Here is a 24,147-nt window from a genome sequence, read left to right on the forward strand (position 1 = left end):
GGGGAGGTCGGGTAATGTAATTATGTCCACGAGCACAGAAGACCACATGTGTCATTTTAATCCAGTCCGATTCTGCCATGTCAGTAGTTGTTACACGTTTACAACAATTCAACCCAGAGGCGCAACTTTGGTTTTAGAAGTGGGGGGACATTATATATATATATATATATATATATATATATATATTTGGAAAGTATTCAGTCGATATTTATTAAGTCTATATTATTTTTCCACATTTTGTTACGTGACAGCTTCATTATAAAATGTATTAAATAAATAATAAATAAATAAAAATCCTCATCAGTCTAAACACAATACCCCATAAGGACAAAGCGAAGACAGGTATAGACATTTTTATAAATATATACAAAAAATACCTTATTTATATATTCAGACCCTTTGCTATGAGACTCAAAATTGAGCTCCGGTGCATCCTGTTTCCATTGATCATCCTTGAGATGTTTCTAAAACTTGATTGAAGTCCACCTGTGGTAAATTCAATTGCACACTGCCAAGTGTCAGCTGTCATCAAGGCAAAGGGTGGCTACTTTGAAGAATCTCAAATATTAAATATATTTTGATATATCACTTTTTGGGTTAATACATGATTCCATATGTGTTGTTTCATAGTTTGTTGTCTTCTCTATTATTCTACAATATAGTAAAAAATAAAGAAAAACCCTGGAATGAGTATGTGTGTCCATACTTTTGATTGCTACTGTATATATTTTATCCATATATTTTATCCAGTCAGATAAACACTTCAAACAGCCTACTCGACCGTTCGGAGGCCTCCGCATGGTCCTAAAGCACACCCGTGCCTATTTTTGTATCACATTCCAATGATAAAACTGAGGGGGCAAAAATGATATTTCAGAATGTGGGGGGAGACATGTCCCCCTTTCCCCAGTGAAAGTTGCGCCCCTGCCCAGAATAACCTACTGTTGGCAAATCCAAAGTCATCCGATAATACTAGTCCTGTGCGAATCAACATCCCTGTGTTTTGTGAGAAATGTCTCAGTTTGACAGGTATTGCTCGTGGTGAAATAAAATCTAAAGTGAAATAAAACAATAACTAAACGAAACAGCAGAAGACAAGGCATGTTGACATTAGAGAAATGCATGTGTAACCGAGTGATCATAGGGTCCAATGAGCAGCAATAGGTGAGTCAGGGAGCCGTTCGGTAGGCGCTACTATGCTAGGCGAGCGGGAAGCACGGCATTCAGAATGCTAGCAGGCCGGGGCTAGCAGATGGCTCTTCGGCAACATCACAACGGAAAAGTCTGAAACCACATCGGACGATCACATCGACCAGTTGTGATGGATCGGCGGGGCTCCGTGTCGGCAATAAAGGGTCCGGGCCAATTGGCAAAAGAGGTATTGTAGCCCATAAATTAGTTAGCAGGTATACCTCTTCGGCTAGCCGGGAGATGGACCTAGCTCGAGGTTAGCTCAAGGCTAACTGGTGCTTGCTTCGGGACAGAGGCGTTAGCCAGCAGTAGCCACTGGGTTGCAGCTAGCTAGCTGCGATGATCTGGTGTAATGGCCCAGAGTTTGCGCCAGGAATCCAGTGATGTGGTGGAGAAAAGCAGTCCGATATGCTCTGGGTTGATATCGCGCTGTGTAGACTGGCAGTTATTGACCGAGCTAAAGCTGGCTGTTGTCCGAGCTAAAGGTGAAGACCGCTAGCCGTGGCTAACAGTGACTACTAGCTAGTAGCTAGTTAGCTGGCTAGTTCCTGATGGAGGTTCCAGTTATAACGTATAAAAATAGCAGATCCGTACCACATTGGGTAAGGCGGGTTGCAGGAAAGTATATTTAGATCATAGGTGGAAAGTGAGATAAAAAATATATATGAAAAAAGTGACGAAACCAACTATTTACATGGAACAAGACAAACACATGTCTGACTGCTACACCATCTTAGATTTTTTTTACATTTTTTTTTACATTGTTTGCAAACTGATGTGACACGTATTAATGCCAAAATAACATGCAAACCCCTGCAATATTTAAATATATAGATTTTTTTTTTGCTAAAGATGTGGGTCTCAAAACCGGTGGGGCTCTGCCTGCCCTTAGTATCTCTATTCCACTGCTCCTGCCATCTCTGCACCACCACTGTCCATATCAGGCTTTTTCAATCTGGCTTGCTCATTGACACTACAACATCAACAACCCCACTATCAAGTGCTTGTTTAGCCAGAACATCAACTGCCTCATTCCCCTTCACACCTAAATGGGCTGGGACCCAGATTAAGCTTGTCTGTATACCCACCTGTCTACCCCTGCAATTGGACTGCAGACTCAACACTGCACTTGAATTAGAGCAAATAACTACTATGTATGACTTGACTTCCTCCACCCACTGCAAGGCCAACAGTATGGCCATCCGCTCCGACGTATATACAGCCAGATGATCCGTAATACATTTCTTGACTGCCACCCCACATTCCTGCACTGCAAATGCTGACCCAGTATGTCCTGTCCTTGGATCTTTTGAACCATCTGTGCAAATGGCCACAGAATCCTGACATACAGTATCCAGACGTCTATTAAACAAATCCGATGGATCAACACCCTCTCTATCTTTCCATAATCTCCCCAACACCGCTAGACTACTGGAGGCGGGAGCAGCCATGGTGGATTCACAGGAATAGCTACCGTTGGACTAAACTCCCTTCCATACAGTCCCATCTCTCTCATCTGGGTATGACTCACCCACCCAAAGCTCGTGTTCTGTCCTCGCTCATGTTCCCAGCATGCCTGTAAAATCCCTTTCACAGGATGAGACACCCCATGTCACTGTAGGTTGACCCAATAATTAATAGCCTGGAGAGGTAGAACTGGCAATCTCAGGTTACAAACACCAACTCATTCTATGGAATGCAGTCACACTCACACAGAAGATAGAGTAATCATCAAAGCTATTCGAAGCATAAAGAGTATTATAACATAATCTTGTAATTTTTCTACCATAGGGCTGCCGGACCATACGCTATACTGCCATAGTCTATTAAAGATCGGATCAATGCAACATACATGGCCCTCGATGAGGAACGCCCAGCTCCACACTCCTTCCCCGTAAGACAGTTTATCTTATTTAGCACCTTACACTTTCCCACCACTCTCTCAAACTGTTTTGCCCAGGTCAGCCTAATGTCAAAGTACACCACGAGGAACCTGAGGGCCCCCACCCTCTCCAAGTTTATCCCATATAACTTAAATCGTACCTCATCTCCCACCTTCCTCCTGGTAAAGAACACTGTCAGAGTTTTCTCTACAGAGAACCTGAATCCCCACATTAATGCCTACCGCTCTACCACATCAATTGCTTCCTGTACTTTCCTGACTACAGTATGTATGGCACATTTCTTCCCCTCTTCCATGACCCCATCATCTGCAAATAATGACCTCCCAATATCCGTCCGTACCTGAGAGTAAACCTTATTGATCATGATTGAGAACAACCGAGGACTAATCACACTCCCCTGCGGTGTACCGTTATCCACTAGGTAGCTGCCTGACAGAGACTTCCCCACCCTCACCTGGATAGACCTTCCAAACAGGAAGTCCTTTATCCAGTTGTACGTTGCTCCTGGGTCCATAGTTCCCTTCCCCTTCCTGAACCCACTCTGATTTTATTGATAATTTCTTAATTTTTTATTTAACCTATTTAACTAGGTAAGTCAGTTAAGAACAAATTCTTATTTACAATGACGGCCTACCCCGGCCAAACCCAGACGACGCTGGGCCAATTGTGCACCGCCCTATGGGACTCCCAATCATGGCCGGTTGTGATACAGCCTGGAACCAGGGTCTGTCGTGACGCCTCTAGCACTGAGATGCAGTGCCTTAGAATGCTGCACCACTCGGGAGCCTCTGAGCCCCTGATGTGGCGATACTAACCCCCTGCTCTCCAGGAAATAAGTAAGTCGCTCTGTAGTAATATGTTCCATAATCTTACATGCATGTGATGTTAAAGCTATTGGCCAATAGCTTGTTGGCCTCTTTGGGTCGTTCTCTGGCTTCCAGATTGGTACCACTACTGCCTTCTTCCAGCTGCCTGGTAGTTTCCCTTCCTCCCACACTCTGTTGTACAACACCAATACATTATCCAGTGCCTCGTTACTAAGATGGGCCAACATAACATAGCACACCTCATCTTTCTCAGATTAAGTTAACCCAGCCTTGCCTATTACCCTTTTCATCTCTCCCATGATAAATGGTGCATTCAACGCGTAGTTTACATCCTCCCTCCTATCCAGCACTCCAGGGTTCTCCCTCCTCGTTCTCTCTCTGCCCCTCTGACAAATTTACCGAGCTATGCACTTGGAAAAATGCTTTGGCCATCATCTCTGCCTTCTCCTCATCTGTTACTACCATATCCTCCTCACTCGTCAACACTGGATAGTCCCACTCCCTTCTGACCCCACTCATCCTCTTAATCATCCCCCAAACCTCTCACACAGGTGTCGCCCTCCCAATGGTGTCACAGCACCAACGCCAACATGACCTCTTAGTTCTCCTCACCAGGGCCTGGGTGTGCTTATACTGAATCAGATGTTGGAAGTTATGCGTCCTTTTCAGCACTCTAAATATCCTGTTCCTACTCACCATTGCCCCACACTCCTCCGTCCACCATCAGACTGCTTTCCTCCTCCTCCTGCCTGAACTCTTAGGTATATCCTCAGTAGCTGCCCCCACTAAAGCTGTTCTCACCCAGTTATTCATAGTATCCACATACCCTCTTATATCCACGAGTCAACACCTGCTCACTCATCAGCTCCTGAAACTGGTTCCACTTTGCCCTTCCAAACACCAACCTGCCTACTCCATCCACTGACACCTCCTCCCTCCGGGATAAGGATCACTCCCTACTGTCGACTCCTCCCATACCTCCCACACACAGATTCCTGCCGTTGCACTAGATACCAGAGTGAGGTCCAACGTAGACTCTTTCCCTGTGGCTACATCAATCTTGATCTTTCATTTAAATCAGATTTTACATCACTTGGCTATTTCCATCTATTAGTTTACCTCCCCAGAGTGTGTTGTGGGCATTAAAATCCCCACACCACATTACCTTACTTCTATCCTGGCCCTCCACCCTCTCCAGCACTTCCAGGTCCAATATCTGATAAGGATTATAGTAGTTCACTAGAACCCCTCTCAGCCACATCTCCACCACCACATGTTCCTGTTCAATGCCTTTGCCTAGCATCTTGTAAGGCAGTCCTTGCTTTATGAAGGTGGCACCCCCCCCCCTACATCTCTGTCCATTACGAACCACTACATAACCTGTACGATAAACTCTGAAGTCGGCTTAGCTGGCTTATCCACAACAAACTGCTGGAACTACTGCCGATTAGCCAACAAGCTTCGAGCATTCCATGCCATTGTAGTATTACCACCATAACTAACATCCAGTAATACATTGAGGTAATCTCAAACCTCTTCCCATGTCGTATCCCCGCCCACCTGCCCCGTTATCCCCGGTCTAGATGCGCCTACCCATCTCTCCCTTGAACATTTGCTTGACTCTGAGAGATATAAAATTATAAACTTGGATTTGCTAACACAATGTGCCATTGGAACACAGTAGTGATGGTTGCTGATGATGGGCCTCTGTACGCCTATGATATTCCTCTGTACGCCTATGATATACGCCTATGATATTCTAGATATTCCATTAAAAATCAGCCGTTTCCAACTACAATAGTTATTTACAACATTAACAATGTCTTCTTTCAAAAACAAGGACATTTCTAAGTGACCCTAAACTTTTGAACGATAGTGTATATACTAGGCGTGTCAGAGGAAGGCCCAAGAAAATGTCATGACTCCAGTCACCCAAGTCATAGACTGTTCTCTCTGCTACCACACGGCAAGCGGTATTGGAGGGCCAAGTCAAGGACCAAAAGGCTCCTTAACAGCTTCTACCCCCAAGCCATAAGAATGCTGAACAATTTATCAAATGGCCACCTGGACTATTTGCATTGATACACCCCCCTCCCCCCCTTTGTTTTTGCACTGCTGCTACTCGCTGTTTATTATCTATGCATAGTCACTTTAACCCTACCTACATGTACAGTGGAGAATGACACAAATATTAATTTCCACAAAGTTTGCTGCTTCAGTGTCTTTAGATATTTTTGTCAGATGTTACTATGGAATACTGAAATATAATTACAAGCATTTCATAAGTGTAAAAGGCTTTTATTGGCAATTGCATGAAGTTGATGCAAAGAGTCAATATTTGCAGTGTTGACCCTTCTTTTTCAAGACCTCTGCCCTGGCATGCTGTCAATTAACTTCTGGGCCACATCCTGACTGATGTTAGCCCATTCTTGCATAATCAATGCTTGGAGTTTGTCAGAATTTGTGGGTTTTTGTTTGTCCACCCGCCTCTTGAGGATTGACCACAAGTTCTCAATGGGATTAAGGTCTGGGGAATTTCCTGGCCATGGACCCAAAATATCAATGTTTTGTTCCCCGAGCCACTTAGTTATCCGTTTTGCCTTATGGCAAGGTGCCCCATCATGCTGGAAAAGGCATTGTTCGTCACCAAACTGTTCCTGGATGGTTGGGAGAAGTTGCTCTCGGAGAATGCGAGGCAAAATTGTGAGTGAGCCCACCAAAATTGTGAGTGAGCCCATCCCATCTTGGTCTCAAGATGCTTTACTGTTGGCATGACACAGGACTGATGGTAGCGCTCACCTTGTCTTCTCCGGACAAGCGTTTTTACGGATGCCCCAAACAATCGGAAAAGGGATTCATCAGAGAAAATGACTTTACCCCAGTCCTCAGCAGTCCAATCCCTGTACCTTTGGCAGAATATCAGTCTGTCCCTGATGTTTTTCCTGGAGAGAAGTGGCTTCTTTGCTGCCCTTCTTGACAGCAGGCCATCCTCCAAAAGTCTTCGCCTCACTGTGCGTGCAGATGCACTCACACCTGCCTGCTGCCATTCCTGAGCAAGCTCTGTACTGGTGGTGCCACGATCCCGCAGCTGAATTGAATTTAGGAGACGGTCCTGGAGCTTGATGGACTTTCTTGAGCGCCCTGAAGCCTTCTTCACAACAATTGAACCGCTCTCCTTGAAGTTCTTGATGATTCGATAAATGGTTGATTCAGGTGCAATCTTACTGGCAGCAATACCCTTGCCTGTGAAGCCCTTTTTGTGCAAAGCAATGATGACGGCACGTGTTTCCTTGCAGGTAACCGTGGTTGACAGAAGAAGAACAATGATTCCAAGCACCACCCTCCTTTTGAAGCTTCCAGTCTGTTATTCGAACTCAATCAGCATGACAGTGATCTCCAGCCTTGTCCTCGTCAACACTCACAGCTGTGTTAACGAGAGAATCACTGACATGATGTCAGCTGGTCCTTTTGTGGCAAGGCTGAAATGCATTGGAAATGTTTTTTGGGGGGATTCAGTTCATTTGCATGGCAAAGAGGGACTTTGCAATTTATTGCAATTCATCTGATCACTCTTCATAACATTCTGGAGTATATGCAAATTGCCATCATACAAACTGAGGCAGCAGACTTTGAAAATTAATATTTGTGTCATTCTCAAAACTTTTGGCCACGACTGTACAAATTACCTCGACTAACCTGTAACCCCGCACATTGACTCAGTATTGGTAGTCCCTATATATATATATATTGCCTCGTTATTGTTTTTTTGGGGGGGGGTTTTCCGTTTATTTAGTAAATATCTTCTTAACTCTATTTCTTGAATTGCATTGTTGGTTAACCTCTACAGTTGTAGAGTTGTTACACATACACTGCAGCCATTTAGTGTCCAAAATCTAAATTGCGCCTGGGCTGGAAACATTATGGCCTTTCTCTTGCATTTCAAAGATGATGATACAAAAAAATAATTAAACGCATGGTTTTTTCTTAGTATTAGCTTTTACCAGACATAATGTGTTATATTCTCCTATATTAATTTCACATTTCCACAAACTTCAAAGTGTTTCCTTTTCAAATGGTATCAAGAATATGCATATCCTTGCTTCAGGTCCTGAGCTACAGGCAGTTAGATTTGGGTACGTCATTTTAGGCGAAAAATTGAAAAAAAGGGTCTAATCCTAAGGGCTTGTAAGTAAGCATTTCACAGTAAGGTCTACAGGATCGGTGGGGCCCACACAGGACGGTTTAGCTAACGTGGGCTAATGCAATTAGCATGAGGTTGTAAGTAGCAAGAACATTTCCCAGTTTTCGGCTCATGTGACAAATAACATTTGATTTGCTCATTGACAACGCACTGAGGGAGGGTGTCATCGGTGGAGTTTGTGGGAAGCGTCATTATCAATTGGGGAGTAGATAGTCTAACACAACATGCACCTATGACTGACAACAAAAACATGCCCATGTGGTTAGGTCATACAAAGTTTAGAAAACTGAGGCCAGCCAGCAAAACATAAAAAAGTGGACTGCAGTGATCTTAGTACTACACCTATGAACCTTGTTTAAAAATATATATAATTTGCACCTTACTTTAAATGTCACTCTTCCGTTGTGTCTGTTTGTTTGTTTTCAGCTGAGACACCAAAGTCACTGTCTGTTTAAAATGACATTACAGGAAGTGGTGAACACTGAGTTTCATGTTCAAATTCTTTAGCGTAAATGCCCAGATGACACATCCTAGACAGTCAGTGACCGGTAGAAGGAAGCCATACAAGATTTCCATTCTGAATCTCACCATTTTGTAGTTTGAAAAACAGTCTAACCCTTTATTTATGTTTATCTCACTGTACCTAAGGAATACGTTTCCTTGACAGTATCTCACCATTTGTACATTCGATTGAAACAAGTCCTATTTTTGGTTGAAATGTCCTATTTGACAGGTCTATTTAGCATTAGAAACTGAGATATAATCTAACGCTTTAAAAGAGGATGCACTTTAATTGCATATTTTATATTTAGGTGTTACTATTTGCTACAATATTGTTTTGGCATTCTGTATGTTGGACTTCCTCTTGCAAAAGCCTTCTTCATACCACACAAAAACAAAAGCTTTTAGCTACATATCAATTCTATTTTGTTATGCTTTTAAGGTTTTACATTTTGAGGACATGAAAGTCTGTGGTGGGTTTCGGTGGTCTGCTGTCTGCTACAGGAACGGATGCACCGAAATAAGATGTGAACTGATGTACAGAAATAAGATGTGAACTGATGCACAGAAATAACAGGAACTGATGTGCTCAATAGAGAAGTGTCATTACCTGTTCCCTAATCTGTGCTTTTGATCACACATGGAAAATAGGACAGGTACTCATTTCCAATGTGTATCATTTATTGGAGCTTGCTACAAATACATAAGACATGAAGTGCACAGACACTAACCCCTGGGGTTTTTGTCTGGCTGTACATGTAGCCAGGATTTGATTGATTGAATGCACAATGATTAATACTGTGCTTTTGTCAACGACAATACTATAGCCATTGACTAAGAGGACAATGAGTGTGCAGGTAGGTTGAATAGAGAGTTTGGGGACAGAAACAAGGCCAAGCAGTATATTTCTCTGTCTAAATCACTAAGGTTGCATATAGTCAGGTCAAGCTGTGCTCTGAGTTTGTTATTATGGGGAAAATTACGTCTGAGGTCTAAGCTCTCAGCAGGGCAAATAGGCAAATGTATGTTCTATCTAGACCAAAGGGTGCCCATTGGTAACCAATTTCATATTCTGTATTGAGTAGGGAAATCACATTTTTAGTTAGCCAATTTTAACCTCAAAATAAGTATTTTATATATAATATACACTGCTCCAAAAAATAAAGGGAACACTTAAACAACACAATGTAACTCCAAGTCAATCACACTTCTGTGAAATCAAACTGTCCACTTAGGAAGCAACACTGATTGACAACAAATTTCACATGCTGTTGTGCAAATGGAATAGACAACAGGTGGAAATTATAGGCAATTAGCAAGACACCCCCAATAAAGGAGTGGTTCTGCAGGTGGTGACCACAGACCACTTCTCAGTTCCTATGCTTCCTGGCTGATGTTTTGGTCACTTTTGAATGCTGGCGGTGCTTTCACTCTAGTGGTAGCATGAGACGGAGTCTACAACCCACACAAGTGGCTGAGGTAGTGCAGCTCATCCAGGATGGCACATCAATGCGAGTTGTGGCAAGAAGGTTTGCTGTGTCTGTCAGCGTAGTGTCCAGAGCATGGAGGCGCTACCAGGAGACAGGCCAGTACATCAGGAGACGTGGAGGAGGCCGTAGGAGGGCAACAACCCAGCAGCAGGACCGCTACCTCCGCCTTTGTGCAAGGAGGAGCAGGAGGAGCACTGCCAGAGCCCTGCAAAATGACCTCCAGCAGGCCACAAATGTGCATGTGTCTGCTCAAACGGTCAGAAACAGACTCCATGAGGGTGGTATGAGGGCCCGACGTCCACAGGTGGGGGTTGTGCTTACAGCCCAACACCGTGCAGGACGTTTGGCATTTGCCAGAGAACACCGAGATTGGCAAATTCGCCACTGGCGCCCTGTGCCCTTCATAGATGAAAGCAGGTTCACACTGAGCACATGTGACAGACGTGACAGAGTCTGGAGACGCCGTGGAGAACGTTCTGTTGCCTGCAACATCCTCCAGCATGACTGGTTTGGCGGTGGGTCAGTCGTGGTGTGGGGTGGCTTTTCTTTGGGGGTGCCGCACAGCCCTCCATGTGCTCGCCAGAGGTAGCCTGACTGCCATTAGGTACCGAGATGAGATCCTCAGACCCCTTGTGAGACCATATTCTGGTGCGGTTGGCCCTGGGTTCCTCCTAATGCAAGACAATGCTAGACCTCATGTGACTGGAGTGTGTCAGCAGTTCCTGCAAGAGGAAGGCATTGATGCTATGGACTGTTTTCGCTGTAAAACATTTTAAAAATCGGACATGTTGACTGGATTCACAAGATGTGTATCTTTCATTTGCTGTATTGGACTTGTTAATGTGTGAAAGTTAAATATTTCAAAAAAATATTTTTTGAATTTCGCGCTCTGCCTTTTCAGTGGAATGTGGGAGGAGTTCCGCTAGTGGAACGTTGGGGCTAGACAGGTTAACAAGTCCAATACAGCAAATGAAAGGTACACATCTTGTGAATCCAGCCAACATGTCCGATTAAAAAAAAATGTTTTACAGCGAAAACAGCACGTATATTTATGTTAGCTCACCACCAAATACAAAAAAGGACAGACATTTTTCACAGCACAGGTAGCATGCACAAAGCCAACCTAACTAACCAAGAACCAACCAAACTAACCAACAAACAACTTCATCAGATGACAGTCTTATAACATGTTATTCAATAAATCTATGTTTTGTTCGAAAAATGTGCATATTTCAGGTATAAATCATAGTTTACATTGCAGCTACAATCAGAAATTGCACCGAAAGCAGACAGAATAATTACAGACACCAACGTCAAATCCCTAAATACTCATCATAAAACATTTCTGAAAAATACATAGTGTACAGCAAATAAAAGACAGGCATCTTGTGATTCCAGACAATATTTCCGATTTCTTAAGTGTTTTACAGCGAAAACACAATATAGCGTCACATTAGCTTACCACAATAGCCAGAAACACAAGCCATTTCCCAGCAGCAAAAGTTAGCGATCGTAACAAATCAGCAAAAGATATATAATTTGACTAACCTTGATATGCTTCATCAGATGACAGTCCTATAACATCAGGTTATACATACACTTATGTTTTGTTCGAAAATGTGCATATTTAGAGCTGAACTCAGTGGTTATACATTGTGCTAACGTAGCTACTTTTTCCCACAACGTCCGGATATTTTTCTGACACTTTTTCTGACACACATATTCTGACCAAATAGCTATTCATAAACATAACTAAAAAATACATGTTGTATAGGAAATGATAGATACACTAGTTCTTAATGCAATCGCTGTGTTAGAATTCTAAAAAATAACTTCATTACGACATACAGCTTAGGTATGGCGAGAGAGTACCCAAAAGCTGGGCGCAAACGACTAGTTCACATGTTCGACAGATATATGAAATAGCATCATAAAATGGGTCCTACTTTTGCTGATCTTTCATCAGAATGTTGTACAAGGGGTCCTTTGTCGGGAACAATCGTTGTTTGGATTTAGAACGGCCTTTTTCCCTCTTGATTTAGCAAGTACACTTGCCAAGTGGCGCGAATCTCTCCATGTCAACAAACGGAAGAGAACGGAACACGGCAAAACTCCCGAAAAAATTTCAATAATCTGATAAAACTATATTGAAAAAACATACTTTACGATGATATTGTCACATGTATCAAATAAAATCAAAGTCGGAGATAGTAGTCGCCTATAACGACAGCTTTTCAAAAGGCAATCCCCGGTTCCTTCTTGCACCTTCCTGAAAACAGGAAATGGGTGACACGTCATTCCAAGAGGATTTATTCCATCTCAGACCAAGATAAACACTCAATTTCTTCTCTCACTGCCTCTTGACATCCAGGGGAAGGTGCATGTATACTAATACGTATCATGCCCATTTATAGGCAGGACCTAGAACAGAGCATCGATTTCAGATTTTCCACTTCCTGGTCAGGAAGTTTGTGCCAAATGAGTTCTGTTTTACTCACAGATATAATTCAAACGGTTTTAGAAACTAGAGAGTGTTTTCTATCCAATAGTAATAGTAATATGCATATTGTACGAGCAAGAATTGAGTACGAGGCCGTTTAAATTGGGCACGATTTTCCCCCAAAGTGAAAACAGCGCCCTCTGTCCTCAACAGGTTTCAACAAACTATAGTTTTGGCAAGTCGGTTAGGACATCTACTTTGTGCATGACAAATGTAATTTTTCCAACAATTGTTTACAGACAGATTATTTCACCTATAATTCACTGTATCACAATTCCAGTGGGTCAGAAGTTTACATACACTAAATTGACTGCCTTTAAATAGCTTGGAAAATTCCAGAAAATTATGTCATGGATTTAGAAGCTTCTGATAGGCTAATTGACATCATTTGAGTCAGTTGGAGGTGTACCTGTGGATGTATTTCAAGGCCTACCTTCAAACTCAGTGCTTCTTTGGTTGACATCATGGGAAAATCAAACGAAATAATCCAAGACAAAGCAAAAAAATATTAGACCTCCACAAGTCTGGTTCATTCTTGGGAGCAATTTCCAAATGTCTGTACAAATGTCTGTTTATCTGTACAAACAATAGTACGCAAGTATAAACACCATGGAACCACGAAGCCGTCATTACTGCTCAGGAAGGAGACACGTTCTGTCTCCTAGAGATGAAAGTACAATGCTGCGAAAAGTGTAAATCAATCCCAGAACAACAGCAAAGGACCTTGTGAAGATGCTGGAGCAAACCGGTACAAAAGTATCTATATCCACAGTAAAACGTGTCCTATATCGACATAACCTGAAAGGCTGCTTAGCAAGGAAGAAGCCACTGCTCCAAAACCGCCATAAAAAGTCAGACTACGATTTACAACTGCACATGGGGACAAAGATCGTACTTTTTGGTCTGATGAAACAAAAAATAGAACTGTTTGGCCATAATGACCATCGTTATGTTTGGAGGAAAAAGGGGGAGGCTTGCAAGCCGAAGAACACCATCCCAACCGTGAAGCACGGGGGTGGCAGCATCATGATTTGGGGGTGCTTTGCTGCAGGAGGGACTGGTGCACTAAACAAAATGGATGGCATCATGAGGGAGGAAAATGATGTGGATATATTGAAGCAACATCTCAAGACATCAGTCAGGAAGTTAAAGCTTGGTCGCAAATGGGTCTTCCAAATGGACAATGACCCCAAGCATACTTCCAAAGTTGTGGCAAAATGGCTTAAGGACAATAAAGTCAAGGTATTGAAGTGGCCATCACAAAGCCCTGACCTCAATCCTATAGAACATGTGTGGGCAGAACTGAAAAAGTGTGTGTGAGCAAGGAGGCCTTACAAACCTGACTCAGTTACACCAGCTCTGTCAGGAGGAATGGGCCAAAATTCACCCAACTTGTTGTGGGAAGCTTGTGGAAGTCTACCCAAAATGTTTGACCCAAGTTAAACCATTTAAAGGCAATGCTACCATATACTAATTGAGTGTATGTAAACTTCTGACCCACCCTGAATGTGATGAAATAAATAAAAGCTGAAATAAATCATTCTCTCTGCTATTCTTCTGACATTTCACATTCTTAAAATAAAGTGGTGATCCTAATTGACCTAAGACAGGGAATTGTTACTGCGATTAATTGTCAGGAATTGTGAAAAACTGAGTTTAAAAGTATTTGCCTAAGGTGTATGTACATTTAACTTCCGACTTCAACTGTACACGATATCTCTGCCCACCTGCCCCGTTATCCCTGGTCTAGATGCTCCAACCCATCTCTTCCTTGAACCTGTATCTCTCTGGACCTGGAGCTCCCTCACCGCCTCACCATATGACACCCTTCTCTCACTTGTTGCACCTCCAATGCCTGCTTCATTGCCTCACACCCACCATACACCACACTATGAGCACCCCCACAGCTGCAGCACTTTGGTTGTACACCCTCCCCACACTTCCCATACTCATGCTCCTCTCCACACCTGGCACACCTCTTTCTCTCTTTACAGGCTGTTGCCACATGCCCAAACCTCTGACAGTTAGAACCATCTTAAAGGCTTGGGTACATGAGCCCTCACATAATAACTCATATATCCTGTGGTTACTTTATTTGGCAGTATCCTGTCCGTGAAATGTAACAGAATAGACGGGCTATCTACCCTCACTTCATCCCTTGTTGCTTGCCATCTTTGAACATTCACTGGAACGCTTCCTCTCAAATTGTCACTTACCTCTTTAGTGCTAACACTCACAGGCACTCCTGTTATCACCCCAATGCTTGATCAGTCCAGCTGCTCCACACCACCTCACAGTTCCCTATTTGCTTCACTCTGAGCTTTTTGCCTCCGCCCCATGTCTTTGCAGAACACCAACAAGCTCCCATCTCTTAACCCTTTTGTATTGACAACTTCCCCAATCAACTCTTTTATCACAGCCGTCAACCTTATCGGACTCATTGCCCCAACTCCCCCTTCCTCCCTAAACTTCAGAATCACTTTATATGCTCCTCCTGACCTCCATGTTCCCCTCGCAACTTATCTTGCCCTTCCTCCTCGGCACTCTCTACCACTGAACTGCCTCTGACGTTGGAAACTCTGTTGCTTTCCTCAATCATCCTTTTCTTCATATCCTGCATAGACTTCTTGCTCCCCTTCAAAACCCAACTCCCTTTCTCTCCCGCTTTGTTTAAATTTTTTCCTTCTCTCCCTTTTTATTTGTCCGCTATGCTCGTACTTGCTATGCTTTCTTCTCAGTCACTGTCTCCTACCATCTCTGACCCAGTTACAGCACAGCTGCCATCACACCGAGTAAAGTTTGATTGTTTGTCCATTCCCCTTCAATCGAATTGCAGTTTCTCTCTGCTACCACCCCTGCCAATACTTCTCCAGACATGTTCTCATGTGTTCTTCAAGCAGAGTCATGAATGTCAAGTTGATTACGCTTGATTTTTTTGATTGATGAAAGTTAATTTGACCACATGACACACTGCACAAAAGCAGGGCCAGGTTACTTAACCAATAGTGTGCAACTGCAGTCTGCAAATCGGAGAGTTCCTGAAAGGCTCCCTTACTGCATCTGCAGGAATGCCTCCCTTGAGCATCCAATTGGTTCCTGCATGAATGCCTCCCATCAAGCACGACATCTTCATGCTTGTAACACTTTTGAATGTGGGTTTAAAGGGAAATAAAAGTATTAACCAGTAGACTGTGTCATTCGCTCCCACCTGCCAAACACCTGTCCCCACCTTTGTTGACAGAACTTTGGCGAAAACAGGTGGCGAAGGACACTGTCTACCGGAGGCTGGGGCGACACCATATGCTAGCTAACTAGCTATCTAGTTAGCAACACTTTGTGCTAGCTTTTAGTTAGTTAGTACACGGTGTCGCCCACACCTCCCGTCTGCTGCATACCGGAGAAAACCATGCCAGACAGGTGGGGGCAAAGGACACTGTCTACCGAGAGGCTAGAGCAACATTGTGTGTTAGCTAACTAGCTAGCTTGCTAGTCAGGGACACCGTGTGCTAGCAAAATATGAACAAAAGCATGAGATGAGCTATAAAACTGGGGGGATCCTGCCCCATAACAAAAAAGTGTAGAATTGCAGGAAATTAGCTTAAAAACTGAAACATTTTCTCTAAATCTAATGATAAAATGTGTAGAATACCATTATAAAACTTCAAATTTTTCTCTGCACTATGTCAAAATGTGTTGAAATGCAGGAATTTTGTGAAAAAATAAGCAATCATCTGTTACTTTTATTCAGTGTGATCATGCAACAATGAAATATAAAACAATGCAATCATAACATCTAACAGCGAAGAATAATTTTTGTCTAGGCCTATAGGCTACTCTATTGGAAAGTGGTTGGTAAAACATTGCCGGCACATTTTTCATGCCATGGTCATTCTCTCTTTCTCTCTCTCTGTTTCTTTCTCTTTGTCAACCCCTCTCGCTCTCCTACTCCTTGGCAGTTATTGGCTACAGCTTCAAGTCTTCAGCTGCAGGGTCAGGTGTTGGGTTGGTGTTCGAATCCCGCCTGCTCCTCCTACTCCTGAACACCTCCCTGACCCTCTGTCTGAATGCCTTGGAGAAGTAGTAGTAGAGCACGGGGTCCAGGCAGAGGTGCAGCACCACCAGCAGTAATGTGGACTCCTTGGCCAGGAAGAGGTGCCTCTTGGTCTGGCAGTCTGGAGTGATGACCTCAGTCTGGGCTAGCGTATAGGGCGTCCGTACCACATGGTACGGCACGAAGCACACCACGTACGCTGCCGTCACCGCCGTAACATTGATGGTGGCACGGCGAGCATGGCACCACTGGTCAGGGTCATTCCTGCTCGCCAGCAGCCTCTTTAGCACCAGACCGTTGGAGATGAGGACGGCCGTGGACGCGTTGAGGAACAGGATGGTACAGAGGAAGACTGCAAGGCCGTGCCAGTGGAGTCCCACCTCTTGCTTCAGCTTGGAGCAGCTCAGGAATTCCCTCTCTTGGATGTCCTGGATGGGCAGGGCCATGTTGGGCACCATGATGAGGAGCACAAGTAGCCACACCACCACTGACATCAGCCTGGCGAAGCCCACTTCCTGTATACGGAAGAGTCTGGAGCTCTGGCTGGTCAATCAATCAATAAATCAATCAATCACTGTTTAACGTGCCTCTAATTCTAGCAAAACATTTGACCAAAAAAATGCTAATAAACCTTACACAATAATTAACAATAGTACAACATTAAAATAAGTTCAAAGACAGTTTCAAAACCATAATAATACCTGATCTGTATGTAGCAGTCAACGCTGATGAAGGTGAGGAAGAAGATGGACGCATACATGCTGATGTAGACTACCACGGCGCTCACCTGGCAGTGGAAGACCATGAGGCCCCAGGTCGCCACACCCAGGTCTTTGGCCAACTTGAAGGGCAGGGCCAGGGTGAGCAGGAGATCAGCGGTCAGGAGATTGACCAGGTAGACATTGATGCTCTTCTTGGCATTGTAGCTGTGTACGAACACCCACAGAGCCACCAGGTTGGCAGCCATGCTGATGAGAAAGACCAGGGTGTAGAGCACGCTGAAAGGCTCCATCTGGTCATTGACGACGCACTGAGGGATGGTGTCATCGGTGGAGTTTGTGGGAAGCGTCATCATCAATTGGGGAGTAGATAGTCTAACACAACATGTACCTTTTGACAGACAAAAAAAATCTGTGTGGTTAGGCCATACAAATCATCAGTTTAGAAAAGTAAGGCGAGCCAGCAAAATATGAAAAAGGGTACTGCAGTGATCTTAGTACAACACCTATGAACCTTGTTTAAAAAATAAATAATTGAACCTTACTTTAAATGTGACTCTTCCGTTGTGTCTGTTTGTTGGTTTTCAGCTGAGTCATTGACGTCACCGTCTGTTTAAAATCAGACATTACAGGAAGTGGTGAACACTATGAGTTTCGTGTTCAACTTCTTTGGCGTATACACCCAGACTACATATCCTAGACAGTCAGTGACCGGTAGAAGGAAGCCAACAAAGTATTTCCATTCTGAATCTCACCAATTTGTAGTTTGAAAAACAGTCTAACCATTTAAAAAAAACATTTTTTTTATCCCACTATACCCAAGGAATACGTTTGCTTGACAGTATCTCACCATTTGTACATTCGATTGAAACAATCCTATTTTTGGTTGAAATGTCCTATTTGACACGTCTTTTTAGCATTAGAAACTGAGATATAATCTAACGCTTTAAAAGAGGATGCACTTTAATTGCATATTTTATATTTAGGTTTATTATTTGCGACAATATTGTTTTGGCATTCTGTATGTTGGACTTCCTCTTGTAAAAGCCTTCCTCATACCACACAAAAACAAAAAGCTTTTAGCTATATTATGTTATGCTTTTAAGGTTTTACATTTTGAGGACATGAAATTCTGCAGTGGGATTCTGCGGTCTGCTACAGGAACTGATGTACAGAAATAAGATGTGCTCAATAAGGAAGTGCATTTTCTGTTCCCTAATCTGTGCTTTTGATCACACATGGAAATTAGGACAGGTACTCATTTCTAATGTGTATCATTTATTGGAGCTTGCTACAAATACATACGAGACAAAGTGCACATACACTAATTCTTGTGTTTTATCTGGCTGTACATGTTACCATGATTTGATTGATTGAACGCACAATGATTTAATACTGTACTTTTGTCAACAACAATACTAGACATTTATTAAGAGAGTGTGTGTAGGTAGGTTAAATAGAGAGTTTGGGGACAGAAACAAGGCCAAACAGCATATTTCTCTGTCTAAATCACTAAGGTAAACCCCAGGTCACATATAGTCAGTCAGGTCAAGCTGTCGTCTGAGTTTATCATTAAACGAAAATGTAAGTCTGAGGTCTAGGCTCTCAGCAGGGCAAAATAGCTGTACAAGGCAAATAGGCAAATGTATGTTCTATCTAGACCAAAGGGTGCCCATAGGTAACCCATTTCACATTCTGTATTGAGGAGAGACATCAAATTAGCAAATTGTAGCCTCCAAAAGAAGTATTGACATTCTAGGCAGTTCATCTTTTTTCCCCAAATACAAAGTTCTAATAATTTCTAGGTGTGCAGAAGAGCTGCTTTAAAAATATATACAGACATTTTACATTTTTTACATTTTAGTCATTTAGCAGACACTCTTATCCAGAGCGACTTACAAATTGGAAAGTTCATACATATTCATCCCGCTCCCCCCGTGGGAATTGAACCCTGGTCCCCCCGTGGGAATTGAACCCACAACCCTGGCGTTGCAAGCGCCATGCTCTACCAACTGAGCCACACGGGACCAAGATACAGTAGATAGAACATGTACCAGAGGAGGGCAGTGCGGTGTGTCCTAAATGACACTGGCCCGTCTCAACATACTTAACGACGTCCTTGTCTGGGTGCGTGGCAGGGTGGTCAGGTTCCCCTGGCTAATTCTCCTAGCTCCTGGCGGTGGGGCTGTACTGTCTGGCTGTTCCATTGACGTACTAAAACGCCTCTGTATGCCCAGCTGGGCCCTGAAGGACTTACAGAAGATGAAGTAGATGAGTGGGTCCAGGCAGGCATTGAGGACTGACAGGAGCACGGTCAGCTCCTTCATGTAGTAGAAGGCCTGATGCCAGTAACAGTTGTGCAAGAAGGGCCGGAGGAAGGCGTAGGGCAGGCGCACCAGGTGGTACGGCACGAAGCACACACAGAACACAGTGACCAGAACTAGCATGTTTCTCTTGGAGCGGCTGAGGTTGCTTCCGGATCCACAGGAAAGATGTTTCTGCTGGTTCAGCTGTGCTTGCCGCAGCCTGAGGATGGTGCCCCAGTAAAAGAAGAGGAGGGAAAACAGAACAAAGAGGAAGATGGCCGCCGAGAAACTGTGGATGATCTTGTAGAGCAGTTGAAGCTGGGTGCTGTGGAGGGCGTCGCAGCCTATGGTCCCGGGGATGAGATCTGCACCCCAAGTGGTGAGGAGGGATACGGTCAGGTACGCAGATGACGAGGCCAGAAGGGTGACCCAGGTTGCCATGGAGATGTAGCGGGCGGCGCGCACCCTTTGCAGGGTGTGGGTCTCCAGAGGACGGACGATCTTCAGGTACCTGTAGGCAGTAGGATGACTTAGCAGGGGTGAGAGGAATTGAGAACCGACTCATTACTGAGTCTTGCTGATGTTGTATTCATGAACATGGCTGCCAACCTGAATGGTGTCAGTGAAATGTGCACCTTTTTGAATGTGAAATGTGCAACAAAAAAAAGGATACATTTGAAGGGTAGCTAGCACTGATGACACGCAGCATCACAAGAAGACTATTCAACTTGATTCACATATCCAAATCAAACAAGATTGCTGTAGTTGTGTCACTGGATGTGGTAAAGGCATTTGATAGGGTCAGCTGGACTTTTTCTCTTTACAGTCCAAGAAAATTAAATGGATAAAGATTAAATATACACAACACCTACAGTATCTGTTGTAAACAATGGGAAAATGTCTCAATAATTTATGCTGGCTAGCAGGTTCATTTCCATTCATTTTTCCCACTGCTATTTCCCTCTTTATAGAACCTCTTGCCTGTGCTATCAGACAGAACAACCAAATCCATGGCATACAGGCTGACAGACATGGACACTTCAGTTATCAATAAATACCTGTTGGCTGCGATGTAGTCCATGAAGAGGATGCTGGCGTACATGTTGAGGTAGAAGGCCGTGGCTCCAAAGTTGCAGTAGACGTGGCGCATGAGGGTCGAGTTGTAGGTGGCGTAGTTGGCAATGCGGAGCGGCAGACACAGGCTAAGTAAGAAGTCTGCCGCAGCCAGGTTCTGCAGATATACTGTCACGCTGGATTGGTGGCGCTGGGCTCGGCAGAAGTACACCCGCACCGTGAAGCCGTTGAGAACCAGGCCCACCAGGAAGATCAGGGAGTAGGTTACGGTGAAGAATGGGTGGGCGGAGACCTCCATCAAGCCGCAAGAGGCCGACTCGGAACCATTCCCCACAGTGTAGTTCATGGTCTGTACAGAGGATGTGTTGAAATAGCTGTCCATTCCTCCCACTCCTTTCACTGTGTATGCAGCCTGGCTATCCATTTGTATTCAGGTTTATACATAGAGAGCAGAGTAAAGAGGAGTGATTTGTTGTTAGCTTTTGTCTCTAATATTTGTTGTTTGAAATGATGTTGATCTGCAGCACACGGTGTTCTCTCATCAAACGATAATTCCTGTGCTTGCTTTAAGTTTGAAACAACAGGATTTCTTTATAGAGAACTAACTCAGACAATATCCCCCCCAAAATCTCTAAAGTGCCTTGATCGTTCCCATGATCTTCCCATCTTGAGGTTAAATGAAAAATATACTGTAGTAAGTGCCTATTAAGTGTCAAATAAAGTAACAGGGTTGACCGTAACAGGTTTGACGATTTCATCTTAAATCAGCCATAAATCCCTTGTGACGGGGAATAGAAGCTTGTTGTGTGCCACAGGGAGGGGCAATTGAATTCAAGCTTCACCAAAAAAATGGAATCGTTAAAACATTTCTAGCTCGTCTATCTATGGGTAACAGGGTTGACGTGTTATGCTTGACGTGCTCAGTTTTCCACCACAAAATGGCCAAAAAGAGGAGAACCAGCTTTTTATTTAAAAAAAAAAGGAATAGATGCACCATATTAAAATGGGAGGCCAGTTCACGTAACAAGGTTGACCTTAAATTGAGGGACAGGCATTTTAAGATTATTTATTTTATGTGATTTAGTGATTCATCTAATCACATGAATTAAATAATAATCTTCAGAAATGACTTTGTCAAAGCAATAACACAACTAGGGCTTTACAATAATGGTGAAAACTTGGAAAAAGTCTGGTGTAAGGGTGGTTAAAAATCTTCCTAGAAGTCGCAGAGGGTGCACAGAGGGGCATGTCAAAATTATACATTTTGCCACTTTAGCAAGTCATTATTCATATAAAAAAATATATATATTTATTGAATTTTCCATGTGGTCTATGTTCAAATTAATTCAAATATCAAAGGGACACATGTCCCTCTATTCGTGGAACAACCCTCCTATCTATCTGTTATACAGATCCTCGAATATCAACTTTCTTCTGCCTCACTTCCTTACAGCATCTTTGTCAATCTGCAACTATTAATTAATGATATTGGTTAAGCTTTGTAGTAGTCATCAATAAATCATTATAAATGCTTATAAGTAATACTATACATTTGAATAAAAGTAATAGTATACATTTAAATAAAAGTAATAGTATACATTTGAAAATACAAATTTATGAATAATATGTAAACCATAAGTCATTTATTCATGCTTATGCATGAAAGTAGTACTAGCATGATATGTAAAATACGCATTAACTGACAGGGAAATAGATATGCTTATCTTCATTGCTCCACTATTGCTCTCGTAAGCTGTTACTTTAAAAAATAATCGTTCACTAATTTGTTGCATAATTATTGTTATCACTATGTAATAGAGAATGTTGTTATGGATATATCCCTTACCCTTTTTTCTGTTCCAAAGGTACAGTATGTCAGCTGGACCGCCTGTTCTCTATATTCTCTACAACTTCCTTTTTCATAAGGAAGAACGTCACTGTATTTGTATGAGCTAGTGTGAATGCGTATGAATGTGTGTGTGTGTGTTTGTCATAGACAAGAGAGCGAGAGTGAGAATGTCTGAATGCAGGTGTGTACATGTGTGTGAGCGTGCATGTGTTCTAGAGACAGAGGAAGAGGGCGCATGTAAATATTTTGTCTCGTCAAGAAACAGTGATGTAGTGATAGCTAAATAGGTCGTCACTCAATACTATAAATGCAGGTCTCAGATACTGCATTTGGAAGTCAAATCAAGAGGTCGCTTGACAAATATGATTTACCTTTTTGCCCCGTGGCAGTTCTCCTCACTGAATTGAGTTCATTCCGATGGTGTAATAAGGTCATCTGGAGCATCCACAGAAACATCACTTCTTGAATTCCCTACTTGGCTGTGTTCCAAACAAGTAAAAGTCACACCCTCTCCCCTCAGCCGTCAAATTAAGTGGACAGTTCTGAAGACGTATCATGACGTATGAGGAATTGACACTTGCAGGGCAATGGGTGAGGGAGGAATAAATTCCTTGCCCGGAAATTCGTCACTCGTTCGTCCCACAGTTGTGTTTTCAGTCATCATGGAACCACCCATAGCTGCTGTGTGTGTTTTATATGTGGTACAGTCAATTATGATTGTATTTCATATATTGGCTAGAAGACAATGCATCCGCAGACATCGAGTACTAGCCATTCGACAATATCTGGTGAATCAGAAATGATGTCAGGGAAGGTTTTATGCGCTAGCTAACGTTTCCAAAAGCTAACCAAACAAAAACATCCTTACGTTTACGATACGTGTTTGTGCCGTCATATGCATTAGTAGCATAACTTATTTACATTTGTTTTTTATTTACACTTGTATGTTGACTTCTCCATATTGATGTTGGTTTTAAGTTTTGTCTGACTTTTCTTAGCGGATGTCCGTACAATTATTGCAAATTGAATTATGGGGTGTTTCAGGCCACGGCGTGAACAGAATTGTACATTCAATCACAAACGAGGGCTGAGGGGCTTACATTGCCAACTTCCCTTGCTTGGCTAATTGTTTGGACCGACGGGGGAATCCCGTCTTCAAACACGTCTTTTACGTGTTTGAAACGCAGCCCTTGTCTGTGCAGTTTGATACAAACAAGCTGTAGCACTGCCTGGAGTTGTCATCCACTCACACACATCCAACAAATACATTTAATTCAGTAAGAACCACATAAATACTCCAGTGGTAGATCAAGCTAGCAGGTTATATGTTTTTATTTCCCCTTATACAGCAACTTAAAGGTGAATGGGGAAATTAGTGACAGTGAGGAGGATGATACGGCACCGACAAGCAGTTCCAGGAAGTGGATCCTCAATGCTTGGAACCCGTTGTGATAATAAATATTAGCGATAGCGATATTACTGTGCAACATTCTATTTTCTCCCGAGATTGCAAGACCGCTCGTATGTTGAAGTA

At 43.1% G+C, this 24,147-nt stretch overlaps 2 protein-coding genes across 2 annotated transcripts; both read right to left on the reverse strand.

The window, feature by feature from the left end:
• Positions 1-16,358: 16,358 nt before the first annotated feature.
• gpr171 (G protein-coupled receptor 171) lies at positions 16,359-18,142 on the reverse strand. Its single transcript, XM_055880986.1, has 3 exons — positions 17,930-18,142; positions 17,367-17,775; positions 16,359-17,208 (listed from the first exon to the last, which is right to left on the reverse strand). Exons 2-3 carry the CDS (start codon positions 17,738-17,740, stop codon positions 16,578-16,580), a joined length of 1,005 nt encoding a protein of 334 aa, XP_055736961.1. The 5' UTR covers positions 17,741-17,775; positions 17,930-18,142; the 3' UTR covers positions 16,359-16,577.
• A 398-nt stretch (positions 18,143-18,540) lies between these two features.
• On the reverse strand, positions 18,541-21,555 carry LOC129822620 (P2Y purinoceptor 14). Its single transcript, XM_055880987.1, has 2 exons — positions 20,749-21,555; positions 18,541-20,201 (listed from the first exon to the last, which is right to left on the reverse strand). The coding sequence occupies exons 1-2, from the start codon at positions 21,186-21,188 to the stop codon at positions 19,463-19,465; spliced, it is 1,179 nt and encodes a 392-aa protein (XP_055736962.1). The 5' UTR covers positions 21,189-21,555; the 3' UTR covers positions 18,541-19,462.
• Positions 21,556-24,147: the final 2,592 nt, after the last annotated feature.

Source organism: Salvelinus fontinalis, chromosome 24 (genome assembly GCF_029448725.1).
Source record: "Salvelinus fontinalis isolate EN_2023a chromosome 24, ASM2944872v1, whole genome shotgun sequence".
Classification (NCBI taxonomy): domain Eukaryota; kingdom Metazoa; phylum Chordata; class Actinopteri; order Salmoniformes; family Salmonidae; genus Salvelinus; species Salvelinus fontinalis.

What these genes read in the sequence shown, in the direction of transcription:
- gpr171 (XM_055880986.1), bottom strand. Translation starts at nt 17,740, where the DNA reads ATGATGACGCTTCCCACAAACTCCACCGATGACACCATCCCTCAGTGC. An exon ending in GACTGCTACATACAGATCAG is followed by an intron (nt 17,209 to 17,366) that starts GTATTATTATGG and finishes TTGATTGACCAG; the next exon opens with CCAGAGCTCCAGACTCTTCC.
- LOC129822620 (XM_055880987.1), bottom strand. Translation starts at nt 21,188, where the DNA reads ATGGATAGCCAGGCTGCATACACAGTGAAAGGAGTGGGAGGAATGGAC. An exon ending in GACTACATCGCAGCCAACAG is followed by an intron (nt 20,202 to 20,748) that starts GTATTTATTGAT and finishes TACTGCCTACAG; the next exon opens with GTACCTGAAGATCGTCCGTC.